General features: G+C 36.7%; 2 protein-coding genes across 2 annotated transcripts in view; one reads left to right on the top strand and one right to left on the bottom strand.

Moving 5' to 3' along the window:
* The window catches only part of FERD3L (Fer3 like bHLH transcription factor), a 450,573-nt gene that overhangs the window by 51,757 nt on the left and 382,563 nt on the right, over window positions 1-16,253 (bottom strand). The window lies entirely within an intron of this gene.
* HDAC9 (histone deacetylase 9) overlaps window positions 1-16,253 on the top strand; it is a 999,599-nt gene that overhangs the window by 742,678 nt on the left and 240,668 nt on the right. The window contains exon 18 of the mRNA XM_082472710.1: window positions 8,366-8,473. Within this exon, the coding sequence (XP_082328836.1) occupies window positions 8,366-8,473 (108 nt within the window). The remainder of the gene's footprint in view (window positions 1-8,365; window positions 8,474-16,253) is intronic.

The raw sequence follows: 16,253 nt of genomic DNA, 5'->3' as shown, positions 1-16,253 counted from the left end.
TGCTATCGCTAACATAGGATTATAATCCGAGAGCACCAAGTTTAGTTTTTAATATGTAAAGGAGTTTGGAAAAAAAATCTTCTTTTACCACAAAATCTGGATTTTTATGTGTATTTATGAAAAACCTTTGTTTTGAATGTCAATTTCTTTATATTTCTTTTGTATCAATCCTAATCTCCCTTTGATCTCATGTACCACTGCCCCATAACAATGCACATGTAATATGTATAAAAGAGATACTAAGAACCTGCTGTATAAAAAAATTTAATTAAAAAAAATAATGCACATGTATGTGTGTGTGTGTGTGTATTTGTACACGCACACACACACACGTCAGGCAGAAGAATGAATTGGTGGGCAGACCAAGGGGAAGTAAATGTGGTGCATGGAAAAAACAAAGATAAAACACATTGATTTTTTTCACATTATAATAGTTCTGGTTTTAAAAATTTGCCTTGCATCCCTTAAGAACTTTAGCAAGATCTTAGTAACCAGCTAGTGTGGTCAGCAGGATTGCTTTCTGCTCCACTGCCATTTCTTTCCCCTTTGCTGGCCTAATCTATTATAATTTACATTATTTTATGTGTCCAGAGCCAACTCTATGCCACTTTTCTGATAGCTCTACCTTCAACTTCCAAATGCTAGAGCACCTGTCTTCTTACAGTTCTAAGCCCTTCTGGTCTCTACTTCCACCATTATTGTATTGCCAGCTCAGCTCCTTAATCCTGTTTATGTATATCCACCTGAGGTGAGTTTTTCTTGTTCTTTTCCTTTCCTGTCCAGACACTCAATATCCCATTCCATGCCAGGAACCACCATCATTTGATGGAGTCAACCATCCTTTCTTACCTAGAGTTTTTTCCTACTGTCAGGAAGTCTTGCACAGTTGAAATCAGCTCTCGTATGAAGGAGATCTTCTTGATACTATCACAAATATAGGGAAAGGTTTTTGGCAATCTCTCCAACCAATAAGAGGGACATAGGGGGAGAAGAAATAACTTTTTGCCATTGAGAATGGCCGGAAGTGGATTTGGACATCTCTTCTAATGGCAGGGATTATGTAGGGAGAGTTCATGAGTCATGCATCCTTTTTTACCATTGGAACTCTTATTAAACTATAATATGCCTAATACATGTGGATAGGTTTTGGTAGCTAATTTTGGCAGCTGATGTCCCTGAAACACGATTTGGAACACAATGTCTTAGGGAAATATGCTTATAAATTGACTTATAAACAAGCTTTGGGGATGTAACCTTGCTATAGGCTGAATTGTGTTCCCTCAAAATGAATATGTTGAAGCCCTAACCCTTATGTGATTGAATTTGATAGGGTTTTTAGGAGGCAATTAAGGTTAAATGAGGTCATAACGGTGGGGTTCTAATTCAGTAGGGTTGGTGGCATCCTAAGAAGAAGAAGAGAGAGATCAGGCTCTCTCCATGTGCACTCACTGAGGAAAAGCCATGTCAGGGCATAGTGAGAAGGCAACCATCTGCAAGCTTGGAAGAGAAATAAACCAGACATTAGATTGGCTGGCACCTTTGTCTTGGATTTCTAGCCTCCAGAACTGTAAGAAATAAATTTCTGTTGTTTAAGCCACCCAGTGTATGTATTTTGTTGTGGCAGCTCAAGCTAAGAAAACCTTGTTCATACATTCAGAATTAAATACAATTACTCATTTATGAATAGGTTATATCTACAAAACTTACCACTATTACCACTTAGTTATAAGTTAAATGTACATAAAATATAGGTTAAAGTAGTATTTAGAGAAATGTTTTTTATGTTTAAATACAAGCAAATAAATGAATGATAAATCCCATAGATTCCTAAATAGAACCTGTTTAGGGATAAGCCTAAATTTTGGATGTGGTCAAAACTTCAAGCATCCATTGAGCATCTTTGTGCCTGGCACTAATCAATAACCATATCCTTATTTTTTTTTTTTACATCTTTATTGGATTATAATTGCTTTACAATGTTGTGTTAGTTTCTGCTGTACAACAAAGTGAATCAGCTGTATGTATACATATATCCCCTCCCTCTTGAGCCTCCCTCCCACCTTCCCCATCCCACCCCTCTAGGTCATCACAAAGCACTGAGCTGATCTCCCTGTGCTATGCGGCTGCTTCCCACTAGCTATCTGTTTTACATTTGGTAGTGTATATATGTCCATGCCACTCTCTCACTTCTTCCCACCTTCCGCTTCCCCCTCCCCCATCCTCAAGTCCATTCTCTATGTCTTCGTCTTTATTTCTCTCCTGCCCCTAGGTTCTTCAGTACCATTTTCTTTTTTTTTAGATTCCATATATATGTGTTAGCATACGGTAATTGTTTTTCTCTTTCTGACTTACTTCACTCTGTATGACAGACTCTAGGTCCATCCGCCTCACCACAAATAACTCAATTTCGTTTCTTTTTATGGCTGAGTAATATTCCATTCTATATATGTGCCACATCTTCTTTATCCATTCCTCTGTTGATGGACACTTAGGTTGCTTCCATGTCCTGGCTATTGTAAATAGAGCTGCAATGAACATTGTGGTACATGACTCTTTTTGAATTATGGTTTTCTCAGGGTATATGCCCAGTGGTGGGACTGCTGGGTCGTACGGTAGTTCTATTTTTAGTTTTTTAAGGAGCCTCCATACTGTTCTCCATAGTGTCTGTATCAATTTACATTCCCACCAACAGTGCAAGAGGGTTCCCTTTTCTCCACACCCTCTCCAGCATTTACTGTTTGTAGATTTTTGATGATGCTCATTCTGACTGGTGTCAAGTGATACCTAATTGTGGTTTTGATTTCCATTTCTCTAATGATTAGTGATGTTGAGCATCCTTTCATGTGTTTTTTGGCAATCAGTGTATCTTCTTTGGAGAAATGTCTATTTAGGTCTTCTGCCCATTTTTGGATTGGGTTGTTTGGTTTTTTTTGATATTCAGCTACATGAGCTGCTTGTTTAATTTTGGAGATTAATCCCTTGTCAGTTGCTTCATTTGCAAATATTTTCTCCCATTCTGAGGGGTTTCTTTCATCTTCTTTATGTTTTCCTTTTCTGTGCAAAAGCTTTTAAGTTTCATTAGGTCCCATTTGTTTATTTTTGTTTTTATTTCAATTTCTCTAGGAGTGGGTCAAAAAGGATCTTCTTGCTAAGTGTTCTGCCTGTGTTTTCCTCTAAGAGTTTTATGGTGTCTGGCCTTACATTTAGGTCTTTAATTCATTTTGAGGTTTTCTTAGTGTATGGTGTTAGGGAGTGTCCTAATTTCATTCTTTTACATGTAGCTGTCCAGTTTTCCCAGCACCACTTATTGAAGAGGCTGTCTTTTCTCCATTGTATATTCTTGCCTCCTTTATCAAAGATAAGGTGACCATATGTGCGTGGGTTTATCTCTGGGTTTATTTCTATCCTGTTCCATTGATCTATATTTCTGTTTTTGTGCCAGTACCGTACTGTATTGATTACTGTAGCTTTGTAGTATCATCTGAAGTCCGGAAGCCTGATTCCTCTAGCTCTGTTTTTCTTTCTCAAGATTGCTTTGGCTATTTGGGGTCTTTTGTGTTTCCATACAAATTGTGAAGTTTTTTGTTCTAGTTCTGTGAAAAATGCCATTGGTAGTTTGATAGGGAATGCACTGAATCTGTAGATTGCTTTGAGTAGTATAGTCATTTTCACAGTGTTGATTCTTCCAATCCAAAAACATGGTATATCTCTCCATCTGTTTGTATCATTCTTAATTTCTTTCATCAGTGTCTTATAGTTTTCTGTGTACAGGTCTTTTGTCTCCTTAGGTAGGTTTATTCCTAGGTATTTTATTCTTTTTGTTGCAGTGGTAAATGGGAGTGTTTCCTTAATTCCTCTTTCAGATTTTTCATCATTAGTGTGTAGGAATGCAAGAGATTTCTGTGCATGAATTTTGTATCCTTCTACTTTACCATATTCATTGATTAGCTCTAGTAGTTTTCTGGTAGCATCTTTAGGATTCTCTATGTATAGTATCATGTCATCTGCAAACAGTGACAGCTTTACTTCTTTTTCTCCAATTTGGATTCCTTTTATTTCTTTTTCTGACTGGTGTGAGGTGATACCTCACTGTAGTTTTGATTTGCATTTCTCTAATAATTAGTGATGTTGAGCATCATTTTATTTGCCTCTTGGCCATCTGTCTGTCTTCTTTGGAGAAATGTCTATTTAGACCTTACACCCATTTTTTGATTGGGTTGTTTGTTGTTGTTTTTCTTTGATATTGAGCTGCATGAGCTGTTTGTATATTTTGGAGATTAATCCCTTGTCCGTCACTTCATTTGCAAATATTTTCTTCCATTCTGAGGACTATGTTTTTGTTTTGTTTATGGTTTACTTTGCTGTGCAAAAGTTTTTAAGTTTTTAGATCCCATTTGTTTATTTTTATTTTCATTACTTCTGGGGGTGGATCAAAAAAGATCTTGCTGAAATTTATGTGAAACACTGTTCTGCCTATGTTTTCCTCTAGGAGTATTATAGTGTCTGGCCTTACATTTAGGTCATTAATCCATTTTGAGTTTATTTTTATATATGGTGTTAGGGAGTGTTCTGATTTCATTCTTTTACATGTCACTGTCCAGTTTTCCCAGCACCACTTACTGAAGAGATTGTCTTTTCTCTATTGTATAGTCTTGCCTCCTTTGTCATAGATTAGGTTACCATAGGTGTGTGGGTTTATCTCTGGGCTTTCTATCCTGTTCCACTGATCTATATTTCTGTTTTGTGCCAGTACCAAATAGTTTTGATGACCATAGCTTTGTAGTATAGCCTGAAGTCAGGGAGCCTGATGCCTCCAGCTCCATTTTTCTTTCTCAAGATTGCTTTGGCTATTTGGGGTCTTTTGTGTTTCCATACAAATTGTAAAATTTTTTGTTCCAATTCTGGGGAAAATGCCATTGGTAATTTGATAGGGATTACATTGAATGTGTAGATTGCTTTGAGTAGTTTAGTCATTTTGACAATATTGATTCTTCCAATCCAAGAATATGGTATATCTTTCCATCTGTCTGTGTCATCTTTTATTTCTTTCATCAGTGTCTTATAGTTTACTGAGTACAGGTCTTCTTTCTCCTTAGATAGGTTTATTCCTAGGTATTTTATTCTCTTTGATGTAATGGTAACTGGGATTGTTTCCTTGTTTTCTCTTTCTGATCTTTCATTGTTAGTGTGTAGGAATGCAAGAGATTTTTGTGTGTTAATTTTGTATCCTGCAACTTTACCAAATTCATTGATGAGCTCTAGTAGTTTTCTGGTAACATCTTTAGGATTTTCTATGTATAGTATCATGTCATCTGCAAACAGTGACAGTTTTACTTCTTCTTTTCCAATTTGGATTCCTTTTATTTCTTCTTCTTCTCTGTGCCATAGCTAGGACTTCCAAATCTATGTTGAATAATAGTGGTGAGAGTGGATATCCTTGTCTTATTCCTGGTCTTAGAGGAAATGCTTTCAGTTTTTCACTATTGAGAATGTTATTTGCTGTGGGTTTGTTGTATATGGCCTTTATTATGTTGAGGTAGGTTCCCTCTAATCCCACTTTCTGGAGAGTTTTTATCATAAATGGGTGTTGAATTTTGTCAAAAGCTTTTTTTGCATCTGTTGAGATGACCATATTGTTTTTATTCTTCAGTTTGTTAATGTGGTGTATCACATTGATTGATTTGCATATATGGAAGAATCCTTGCATCCCTGCGATAAATCCCACTTGATTGTGGTTTATTATCCTTTTAATGTGTTGTTGGATTCTGTTTGCTAGTAATTTGTTGAGGATTTTTACATCTATGTTCATCAGTGATATTGGCCTGTAGTTTTTTTTTTATGATATCTTTGTATGGTTTTGGTATCCAGGTGATGGTAGCCTCGTAGAATGAGGTTGGCAGTGTTCTTTCCTCTGCAATTTTTTTGGAAGAGTGTCAGGAGGATAGGTGTTAACTCTTCTCTAAATGTTTGATAGACTTCTCCTGTGAAGTCATCTGGTTCTGGACTTCTGTTTATTGGAAGTTTTAAAATCATAGTTTCAATTTCAGTACTCGTGATTGGTCTTTTCATATTGTCTATTTCTTCCTGGTTCAGTCTTGGAAGGTTGTACCTTTCTAAGAATTTGTGCGTTTCTTCTAGGTTGTCCATTTTATTGGTGTATAGTTGTTTGTAGTAGTGCCTTATGATGCTTTGTATTTCTGTGATGTCAGTTGTAACTTCTCCGTTTGCATTTCTAATTTTACTGATTTGAGTTCTCTCCCTTCTTTTCTTGATGAGTCTGTCTAACGGCTTATCAATTTTGTTTTTCTTCTCAAAGAACCAGCTTCTAGTTTTCTTTTGGGGTTTATTGATTTGTTTTATGTTTGCTTGCACCCCCAATAATTTTAAATCTGAAGAATGAGGACTTTCTATGGCACCTGTAGCTATGTAATGGTTGAAAATTGGTTTAAAAGTATCCAATACAATGTAAATGTTTTTTATTTTTTAGCTTGAACAACCATTTTCCTGAAGGCTGTATCCTCATGAAGCTCAAATAACTACTTACTTACAGTGGTTTAGTAAAAAAATAAAACTCTCAATTTAGAGGGTAAATGATTAGGTTCTAAGGTTCATTTGATGATTCCTTTACTTTTTAGTTGATAGTGTTGACCATGATGGTGTTGACTATGACATGGGCTGAATGTTCTTAGAAAGTAAGTGTTATTTCAGGAGTATGGTAGAAAGGCATGTGTTGTCAGGGTCAGAGCTCTGTGTGAGGGTCCTCAGACCTGCTGGGTAGCCTCTCTAAGCCACAGTATGTTCGTTCAATAACCACTTATTAGGCCTCAACTATGTGTTAGGCATTACAAAAATGAGTGTAATAGCTGAAATAGTAGTAGCTAACAGTTGCATATCACGTACTCATTTAATCCTCCCCAACCTCATATGCAGATGGCACTTTAAAAAGCTGCTATTTCATTGGTAAGAGAAAGCACAGAGTTGTTAATTAATTGATTGCCCATTGTCATTCACCTTTTAGTGGTGAAGTCATAATTTCACCTGGACAGTTTAATTCCAGAATCTTCTCTCTTTACCACTTTGCTGTTGTTGAGAGAATCTTAATATTCTATTTATTTATTTAGTGTTCTCATTTATTATGTATTTACTCATTGCTCTTAACAGAATTTAAGTTGTTAAGGCTGTCATGAGAAAAAGCATGTGAAAATGCTTAGGAAACTGCTTAGTGCATTGTGAATGAGTTATTATTTATTGTGTTTGTTCCCTGTCATTAGGCCTCTTCAATTTAGTTCTTCTTTTTAAAAAAATTCTGTATTTTGTGTCAGAGTTCCCTTCTTTGAGCCATTTGAGAAGTCTTGATATTTGCACAGTCACAAATTTCTTTATTGCATTTCCCAGTGCTCCAACTGTGTCCTAAAATAAGAGACTTCTACAGCTTGATACTGTTATTTTTTTATATTATGACATATTTATACATTAAAAATATGTAACTTATATGACAATTATAAACTACTACTATTGCACTTTTCTTGTCCTTGTTGTAAATGTTCTCTTAATGCGTCCACAAAAAAGAGTAAACAGCATTTTATAAAGGTAAATCCAAAATATTGGGTCATGCTTTGTTTTGATAATAATGTTCTCTAGTATAGGAGCAGCCATATATTTTAATGGCCTATCTAATTTTAATAATACTAGTTTGCACTAAGACTAGCTGCCAAACTGTACTAAATGTTAAGCTTCTACTTTGAAAGTCAAATCTCTCCTTGCAGTTGAGTGTTGAGCATAGTTTAAGTGTGAGGACCACACACTCCCTCCATTTAGTTGGAGAACCTGAACTGCGGTTGCTCCTTCCTCCTCACTGACTGCTACTGCTACCTGCCTAATAATTGTTTTTGGCTCCCCGTAAACCTGCAGCTAGAAAGGTATTTGAATTTTCCCCCTCTAGCACTTGCAAATCCGATTTTTATGTATAGCTAAGTGCTCTTAGCTTTCACTCTATCTACTACTGGGGCCTGGTTTCTAGCAAGCCTGTAGCTACGCCAGATCTGGCCTATGTAATGCTGTTTGTAATGAGAAATCTAAACAGGGAACGGCAGTGAGGCATGGCAGGAATGTGTTTCCATTGGAGAAGTCAGTGTAGAGAAAAAGTATAAGCAAAGCCGTGTGCAGAAGGCCTTTTCAGCTGGCCAAGACGGAAGACTAATGTTATTGTACATAGGCTGTTACTGTGCCAGCCCTTCCTCACAAATTTGCTTTCTCTCTCTCTCCCCTCTCCTGAACCTTCCTCCCCCCTCCCTCTTTCATCTACTCCTTCTCCTTCTCCTTCTCTCCCTCTCTCTTCTGCGGGCTCCGCTCACTGTTTGCTCAGGTGGACAGTGACACCATTTGGAATGAGCTGCACTCGTCCGGTGCTGCACGCATGGCTGTTGGCTGTGTCATCGAGCTGGCTTCCAAAGTGGCCTCAGGAGAGCTGAAGGTGAGGTCTGGATTGCATTAAGTGTGGGAAATCCAGAGAAGACGCTGAAACAGAGATGTTGTTGTTTGGGAATTGTGGGGAGTGTGGTGTGGTAATAAAAGGAAAGGGGCGGAGGGAAGAGGGCAAAGAGATGGCCACTAAGGTGTGATAATAACTAGTGTGTAGGTAGGTAGTAGCTGATCGTGCTCCCAGGGCCTTCCTCTCCTTGGGGAAACTCTGCGGTTAGGGCACTCTGGTGTATTTTTAAGAGCATAGAAATGGTGAGTAAAGCTATGGTCCAGGTTAAAAATACCCAGTATATACATACCAGTCATGCCCTCCTGGGATTCTCTTTTGAAGCGACATAAAACATATGATTACTGAGTACTGTGTATAAGCTCAGAATACCACCCAGAGAGAAGGGGGTGGGGGTGGGGAGAAAGGTAAATATCAGATGGGAAGGATTGGGAGGAAGAAGGAAATTGTTGACTAGAAGGGTAATGATCCAGAGTATGTTTTTCCATGAAAGAACTTCAGAAATGAACTACGCTTTATTGTTCTTTTCTTTCTACGGTCTCTTCTTTTCTACATCATGTGAAAAGAACAATGTCCAAACCCCAACGTTTCCCAGTCTAAACAATTTATAAAAGCCAGAGACCTGACAGACGTTGACATTTTATTTGGTATTTTAACAGTGCTATTTAAAGGTATACCATGTGCATCTTGAATGCAGTTGCCCCAATAAACTTTGTTGGTGCTAACATAGCTTTTTAATGCACTGGTTCACACACTTCATAATGAAATCTGGGCAGTGATTGATTTGGTATTTTTAGCAGTTGTGGGGCTTAGGGGAAATATATTGTAACCAACAATATACGCACTGTGAGTTTTGTTCATCTAAAATAAAATCTAATTAGGATTATTTTTCTTTATGCCTAATGAATTTTTATTCAATTACACCTGACTATTTCACTTGTGATTAAAAATGCAGGGTAGGAATGTGCACTTTACAATGCATTGTCTGCCCCAGAAGTCTTTGCTCTAACTCTTTAAGTCAAAACCTACAGAAATAGCATTATGATAAGGTGGGCTATATTTAAAAAAAAAAAAAAATATATATATATATATATATGCGCCTCATGTTAAGTTGACATGATCAGCATTAGGATATTAATTGCTCATCTCAGGAGATTTCTTAGGCCATTAATGTGGTGCTTAATACTCAGTCTTCACCTTTGATAACGAGCTATTGAAAAGAAGAAAGGAATCAGCCTTATGGAGAGGTTTTGGCTCTCTCCCAGTAGCACTTGAGGAATAATTCTTCTTGTTTGAATATGTCACTTGTAGCACTAGAATCAATTGACATTTTTAAAGAAGTATTTGAGAGTCTTATTTTCAAAAGAATTCAAATGACAGACAACAGCCAGGCCACAATATTATAATTTTTAAAAGTTTATGCTGGCACAGACCCACTTAATAAAAAACAAAAATGATTGTTAGCATTTCACAGTTTCTAATTGTTTTGATTTTGTTGAAGTTTAATCAATAATTCTGAAACCTTCTCAAGTAGAATGCCCACATATTACACTCAAAATCATCATTGCTGTTAACCTCACAGAGTGCAGAACTGCCAAATGTATGTGTGAAGAGTGTTGAACAAAAACCTGATTATATTTTTTAGGAGGTAGTCATTTAAAATAGCCAACTACAAACAGAGTGTCAACAATACATAGTATGGACATGCTGACCACCAGCTGTACTAACTAGCATTGGCTGTTTATGTTAAGATCAAGGATTCATACAAATGCTTTTCCTCCCCTTGGTTGAGAAATCAGCAAGTATGATTAAAAAAGAGAAGAATAGGGAAAAAGAGCCAGCATAAAAATCAAGAAACATTGATCCAGGCTCTGCCACTTAAATGCTGTGTCACTTGTGGCAAATCACTTAATATCTCTAGGCCTCAGTATCTCGTTCCACAAAATCAGTAGGGTAGAATTGATAATGTTGAAGGTTGTACCTGGTTTTGACATTCTGAGCTATTTGCAAATGAGACGTGGATCTGGTTATCAGTTATATACACCATGACATACCCAATAGTAGATATTCCACAACTGATTTCACCTTCCTTTGCTGAATATTCCAGGCAGTGTAGCTGGTTTATCTTTCTGATTGTTAGCCCAAAGTAAAAGTCCAAGACAGGCAGGACCATAACAAACGGACTAGTGCTGACAGACCCAGAGACTGAATCCTTTTGTTGCTAATAATTTGATGAGGCCTATGGGAATACCACTGTAGATAGCCAAGAATTGCAGTAGGTAGCCATGTTCAGGGACCTCTAGCTAACCAAAAATGTTACTCAGTGTCTACCTGTTCCAGACTCCAGTATGACTGGGCAGGTACACCTGCTGGCCAGGAGCATTAACACTCATGGCTGTGGAGTCACTTCATTCAGATCTAGGAAGAAAATAGGGAAGCTTATTTGAGGACACTGGTAAGTTATCCTCTGTTAAGAGATGTGAACAAAGAAAACTTTAGTGTTTTGTTGATCATTTTCTGCATCTACATTCAGTTCTCACATGTTCTACCTCTTTCTCCCAGTAAATCTATAACTTGAAACAACATTGACGTATTGAAAGACTGCATTTTGTGAGTCTGCACTCATTTTGCTTGGAAATCAGAGAAGAATTAAGAGCTTTATTTCAAATAGGGTGGGCCTGGATGGGGTGCTGAACTGAGAGGTTCGAGATAGCTGGAGGGAGGTCACCAAACTCGTAGGGGATGGGGACCTAGGAGATAAGAAGGGTGCCCAAACAAGGAAAATGCCAAAGGCAAATTTCATTACCTGGAATTTTTCCTTGATATTGAGCTTGATCATGATTGTTCCCCTAACTTTTGACAGGTTCTGTCCTTTCTTCACCTGCAGATACTAATGGGCTAAAGGAATTAGAGTTATAATCCAGGCACAGGGAGTTCCGGGTCTCATGTTGATGCTTAAACTGAGCGTGTGCAGCAAACTACAGCAGTAAGTGGGTGTATTTTTTGCACAGCATGGACATGCTCAGTGGAGTTCAGTGGAAATTATGGGGACTTCCAAGTTTTCCAGGTTTTTAGTAAGATACTTTAAAAAACCCATGCAAGTGGAAATTTCTCAAACCTACAAATACCCAAGTTGGCTATTTCTCAGAATCTAGAACTAGGGAACAGAAATATTCTGGAAATGCTGACATGTTTGTTGTATTGGAAACTATAATTGGAAGAATAATTATCTCAAAATGGTTTTATTGTTCTAAAGGTCATTTAAGGAAGTATGTCTAGAAATAGAAATATCTTTAAAAGATGAGCATTTTTCAAGTTATAAATATTCAATATTTCGTTCAAAAAATGGTGCCAAATATCATGTTGTACACCTTAAAGTATATAATTTTTATTTGTCAGTTATGCCTCAATATATCTGGAAAAAAATGATTCAACAGTTATCCAGTTTTACTGTAAGAATGCCCTTTGATGCTATTTTGGCAATGCTGTAATTTCATAAAAAAGTAAAAATTGCTTTAGTTGTCTGGAAATTTTTGTCAAGAAAATTCCCACCTGATTATCTGAAAAATGTATGGATTTCTTTACTGTTGAATGGATATTGTGATACCATGTTGCTAATAATACCTGCCATTCATTAAGTATCTACTATAGGTTGGGCAGTTTACATGTAATTTGTCATTATTCTCACAACGTCCACCAAAAGTAAGTACCATCAATAGGATAGCAGCTAAGAGACATCAAGTAACTTTTTACGATCCTGCACACAGTTTAATAAATGGCAAAGCCAGTAAGTGTCACAATCCTCTCTTCTCTTTCAATACTTTATAAGGAATTTCTTGTAGAGGTAGCACAAATATGTAAGAAAAAAGGGGTTAAAGCTATCTTTTTAAAATAGTCTAGATTCTTTCCTTTTTATTACTCTAAAACATTTAATACAGACAAAAAAATGAGTTACATTAATAACTTACAAATCATAATAATATGGTTGGATGTGAGCCCTTCATCCAACTAAAGAAATAGTACTGTGCTAACACTATTAAAGTTCTTTCAGTACTTATCTCATTCCTATCTTTTGACCCAGGAGTAATTATTAATCTGTTGTAATTTTTAAATTATTCCTTTCCCTTTAATAGTGTTAACCATATGTTGTAGATCTTTATAAAAAATGGAATCTTATTGAGTGTGTTATTCCTCAGATTTCTCTCCCCCAACTTAAAATCATGTTATGAGGATTTATCCTATTTACATAGCTGTGATTTATTTGTTTTCCTTGTACATCATAATTTGTTTATTCATTCTTCTGTTGGACAGTATAGTTGTTTCCAGGTTTTTGCTCTTTTGATCAGTGCTGCTGTGAACACTCTTGAACTATGACATAACTAAGGGTAAAATGGTAAGCTCCTAGGATAGAAACATAATAAATTTCAGAGAGTAATGCAAGGTAGAATTCCAAAGTCATTTTGCCACAATGACATCAGCAAAAATAAAAATTTAAACCTGTGAAAATTCTTCACTCCATGAAAGCAGTGACAAAACTGGCGAAATTTATCAGAATTAATTTTTAAAAATCTTTTATTGGAGTATAGTTGCTTTACAATGTTGTGTTAGTTTCTGCTCTACAGCAAAGTGAATCGGCCACACATATACATGTATCCCCTCTTCCTCAGATTTCCTTCCCGTTTAGGTCACCACAGAGCACTGAGTAGAGTTCCCTGTGCTATACAGTCTGTTCTCATTAGTTATCTATTTTATAAATAGTAGTGTATATATGTCAATCCCAATCTCCCAATCCCTCCCACCTCCCTTCCCCCCTTGGTATCCATATGTTTGTTCTCTATGTCCGTGTCTCTATTTCTGCTTTGCAAATAAGTTCATCTATACCATTTTTCTAGATTCCACATATATGCATTAATATATGATATTTGTTTTTCTGACTTAATTCACTCTGTATGACAGTCTCTAGGTCCATCCACGTCTCTACACATGACCCAATTTCGTTCCTTTTTATGGCTGAGTAATATTCCATTGTATATGTACCACATCTTTATCCATTCCTCTGTTGATGGATATTTAGGTTGCTTCCATATCCTGGCTATTGTAAATATTGATGCAGTGAACATTGGGGTGCCATGTATCTTTTGAATTATTGTTTTCTCCAGGTATATGCCCAGGAGTGGGATTGTTGGGTCATATGGTAGTTCTATTTTTAGTTTTTTAAGAAACCTCCATACTGTTCTCCATAGTGGCTGTACCAATTTACATTCCCACCAACAGTGCAAGAGGGTTCCCTTTTCTCCACACCCTCTCCAGCATTTATTGTTTGTAGATTTTTTGGTGATGGCCATTCTGACTGGTGTGAGGTGATATCTCATTGTAGTTTTGATTTGTATTTCTCTAATAATTAGTGATGTTGAGCATCTTTTCATGTGTTTGTTGGCCATCTGTATGTCTTCTTTGGAGAAATGTCTATTTAGGTCTTCTGCCCATTTTTTAATTGGGTTGTTTGTTTTTTTTTTATACGGAGCTGCATGAACTGTTTGTATATTTTGGAGATTTAATCCCTTGTCAGTTGCTTCATTTGCAAATATTTTCTCGCATTCTGAGGATTATCTTTTCCTCTTGTTTATGGTTCCCTTTGCTGTGCAAAAGCTTTTAAGTTTAATTAGGTCCCATTTATTTTTGTTTTTATTTTCATTACTCGAGGTGGTGGGTCAAAAAAGATCTTGCTGTGATTTATGTCAAAGGGTGTTCTGCCTATGTTTTCCTCTAGGAGCTTTATAGTGTCTGGCCTTACATTTAGGTCTTTAATCCATTTTGAGTTTATTTTTGTGTATGGTGTTAGCGAATGTTCTAATTTCATTCTTTTACATGTAGCTCTCCAGTTTTCCCAGCACCACTTATTGAAGAGATTGTCTTTTCTCCATTGTATATCCTTCCCTCCTTTGTCATAGATTAGGTTACTATAGGTGTGTGGATTTATCTCTGGGCTTTCTATCCTGTTCCATTGATTTATATTTCTTCTTTTGTGCCATCAACCATAGTGTCTTGATGACTGTAGCTTTGCAGTATAGCCTGAAGTCAGGGAGCCTGATTCCTCCAGCTCCATTTTTCTTTCTTAAGATTGCTTTGGCTATTCAGAGTCTTTTGTGTTTCCATACAAATTGTAAAATTTTTTTGTTCTAATTTTGTGAAAAATGCCATTGGTAATTTGATAGGAAAAAAAGAAAATTACAGACCAATATCACTGATGAACATAGACACAAAAATCCTCAACAAAATACTAGCAAACAGAATCCAACAACATATTAAAAAGATCATACATCATGATCAAGTGGGATTTATCCCAGGGATGCAAGTACTGTTCAGTATATGCAAGTCAATCAGCGTGACACACCACACTAACAAATTGAAGAATAAAAACCATATGATCATCTCAATAGATGTAGAAAAAGCTTTGGACAAAATTCAACACCCATTTATGACAAAAGCTCTCCAGAAAGTGGGCATAGAGGGAACCTACCTCAACATAATAAAGGTCGTATGTGACAAACCTGTAGCAAGCATCATTCTCAATGGTGAAAAACTGAAAGCATTTCCTGTAAGATCAGGAACAAGACAAGGATGTCCACTCTCGCCACTCTTATTCAGCATAGTTTTGGAAGTCCTAGTCATGGCAGAGAAGAAAAAGAAATAAAAGGAATCCAAATTGTAAAAGAAGAAGTAAAACTGTCACTGTTTGCAGATGACATGATATTGTACATAGAAAATCATAAAGATGCCACCACAAAACTAGTAGAGCTCATCAGTGAATTTGGTAAAGTTGCAGGATACAAAATTAATGCACAGAAATCTCTTGCATTCCTATACACTTACAATGAAAAATCAGAAAGAGAAATTAAGGAAACAGTTCCATTTACCATTGCAACAAAAAGAATAAAATACCTAGAAATAAACCTACCTAAAGAGGAAAACGACCTGTACTCAGAAAACTAAAGATACTGATGAAAGAAATCAAAGACAACACAAACAGATGGAGAGATTTGCCATGTTCTTGGATAGGAAGAATCAATATTGTGAAAATGGCTACACTACCCAAAGCAATCTACAGATTCAGTGCAATCCCTATCAAATTACCAATGGCATTTTTCACAGAATTAGAATTAATTATTTTGAAAACCCAGGAAATTAACCAAAAGCTTGTAACATCTCAGGAAGCATGTATTCAAAAGAAAACTGGCTAAATCTTCATGAGAACAGTGAACTTTGTGGTGTTTTAATTCACCCTTTCCAGTTCCCCAATAGTCTTATTCCCAATGAAAACCAGTAATTTAGCAGTCTCCAGACAGGGCAGAATGGGGTTGAAGCTTCTTCAAAGCCTCATTCCCAGAAAATTTTCATTATTTGGCCTGTCTGGTCCTTCAGTACAAGTTCTCAGTTACAAAGTTGTCTGTATTTGGCTGGACTTAGAGTGAAAAGCCTTTTCCTCAGAAGCACTTGTTGAAAAAAAGTAAAGGTAATTGGTTAACTTACGGCTGCCTGAAGTGGTGGACAACAGTAGAGAAAACAACAAACTAACTGAAAGCTTCCAGAAAAAACTGGGGAATGAGATGTGCATAAGCGCTATGACAAGCCCTATCAGACTCCTAAGAATCTAGAAGGGTATGTGTCTGATAGGGCTGTGTGCATACTCAGGGCTGTGTTCACACCACAGTCAGGAAAGACTTAAAGGCCCTAAAGTCTCATCTCAAGCTGACTTTGAGGCTCT

Source organism: Balaenoptera physalus (genome assembly GCF_965194825.1).
Source record: "Balaenoptera physalus genome assembly, chromosome: 8".
Classification (NCBI taxonomy): Eukaryota; Metazoa; Chordata; class Mammalia; order Artiodactyla; family Balaenopteridae; genus Balaenoptera; species Balaenoptera physalus.
The sequence above is the reverse complement of the archived record's forward strand: the minus strand, read 5'-3'. Positions and strand labels throughout refer to the sequence as shown.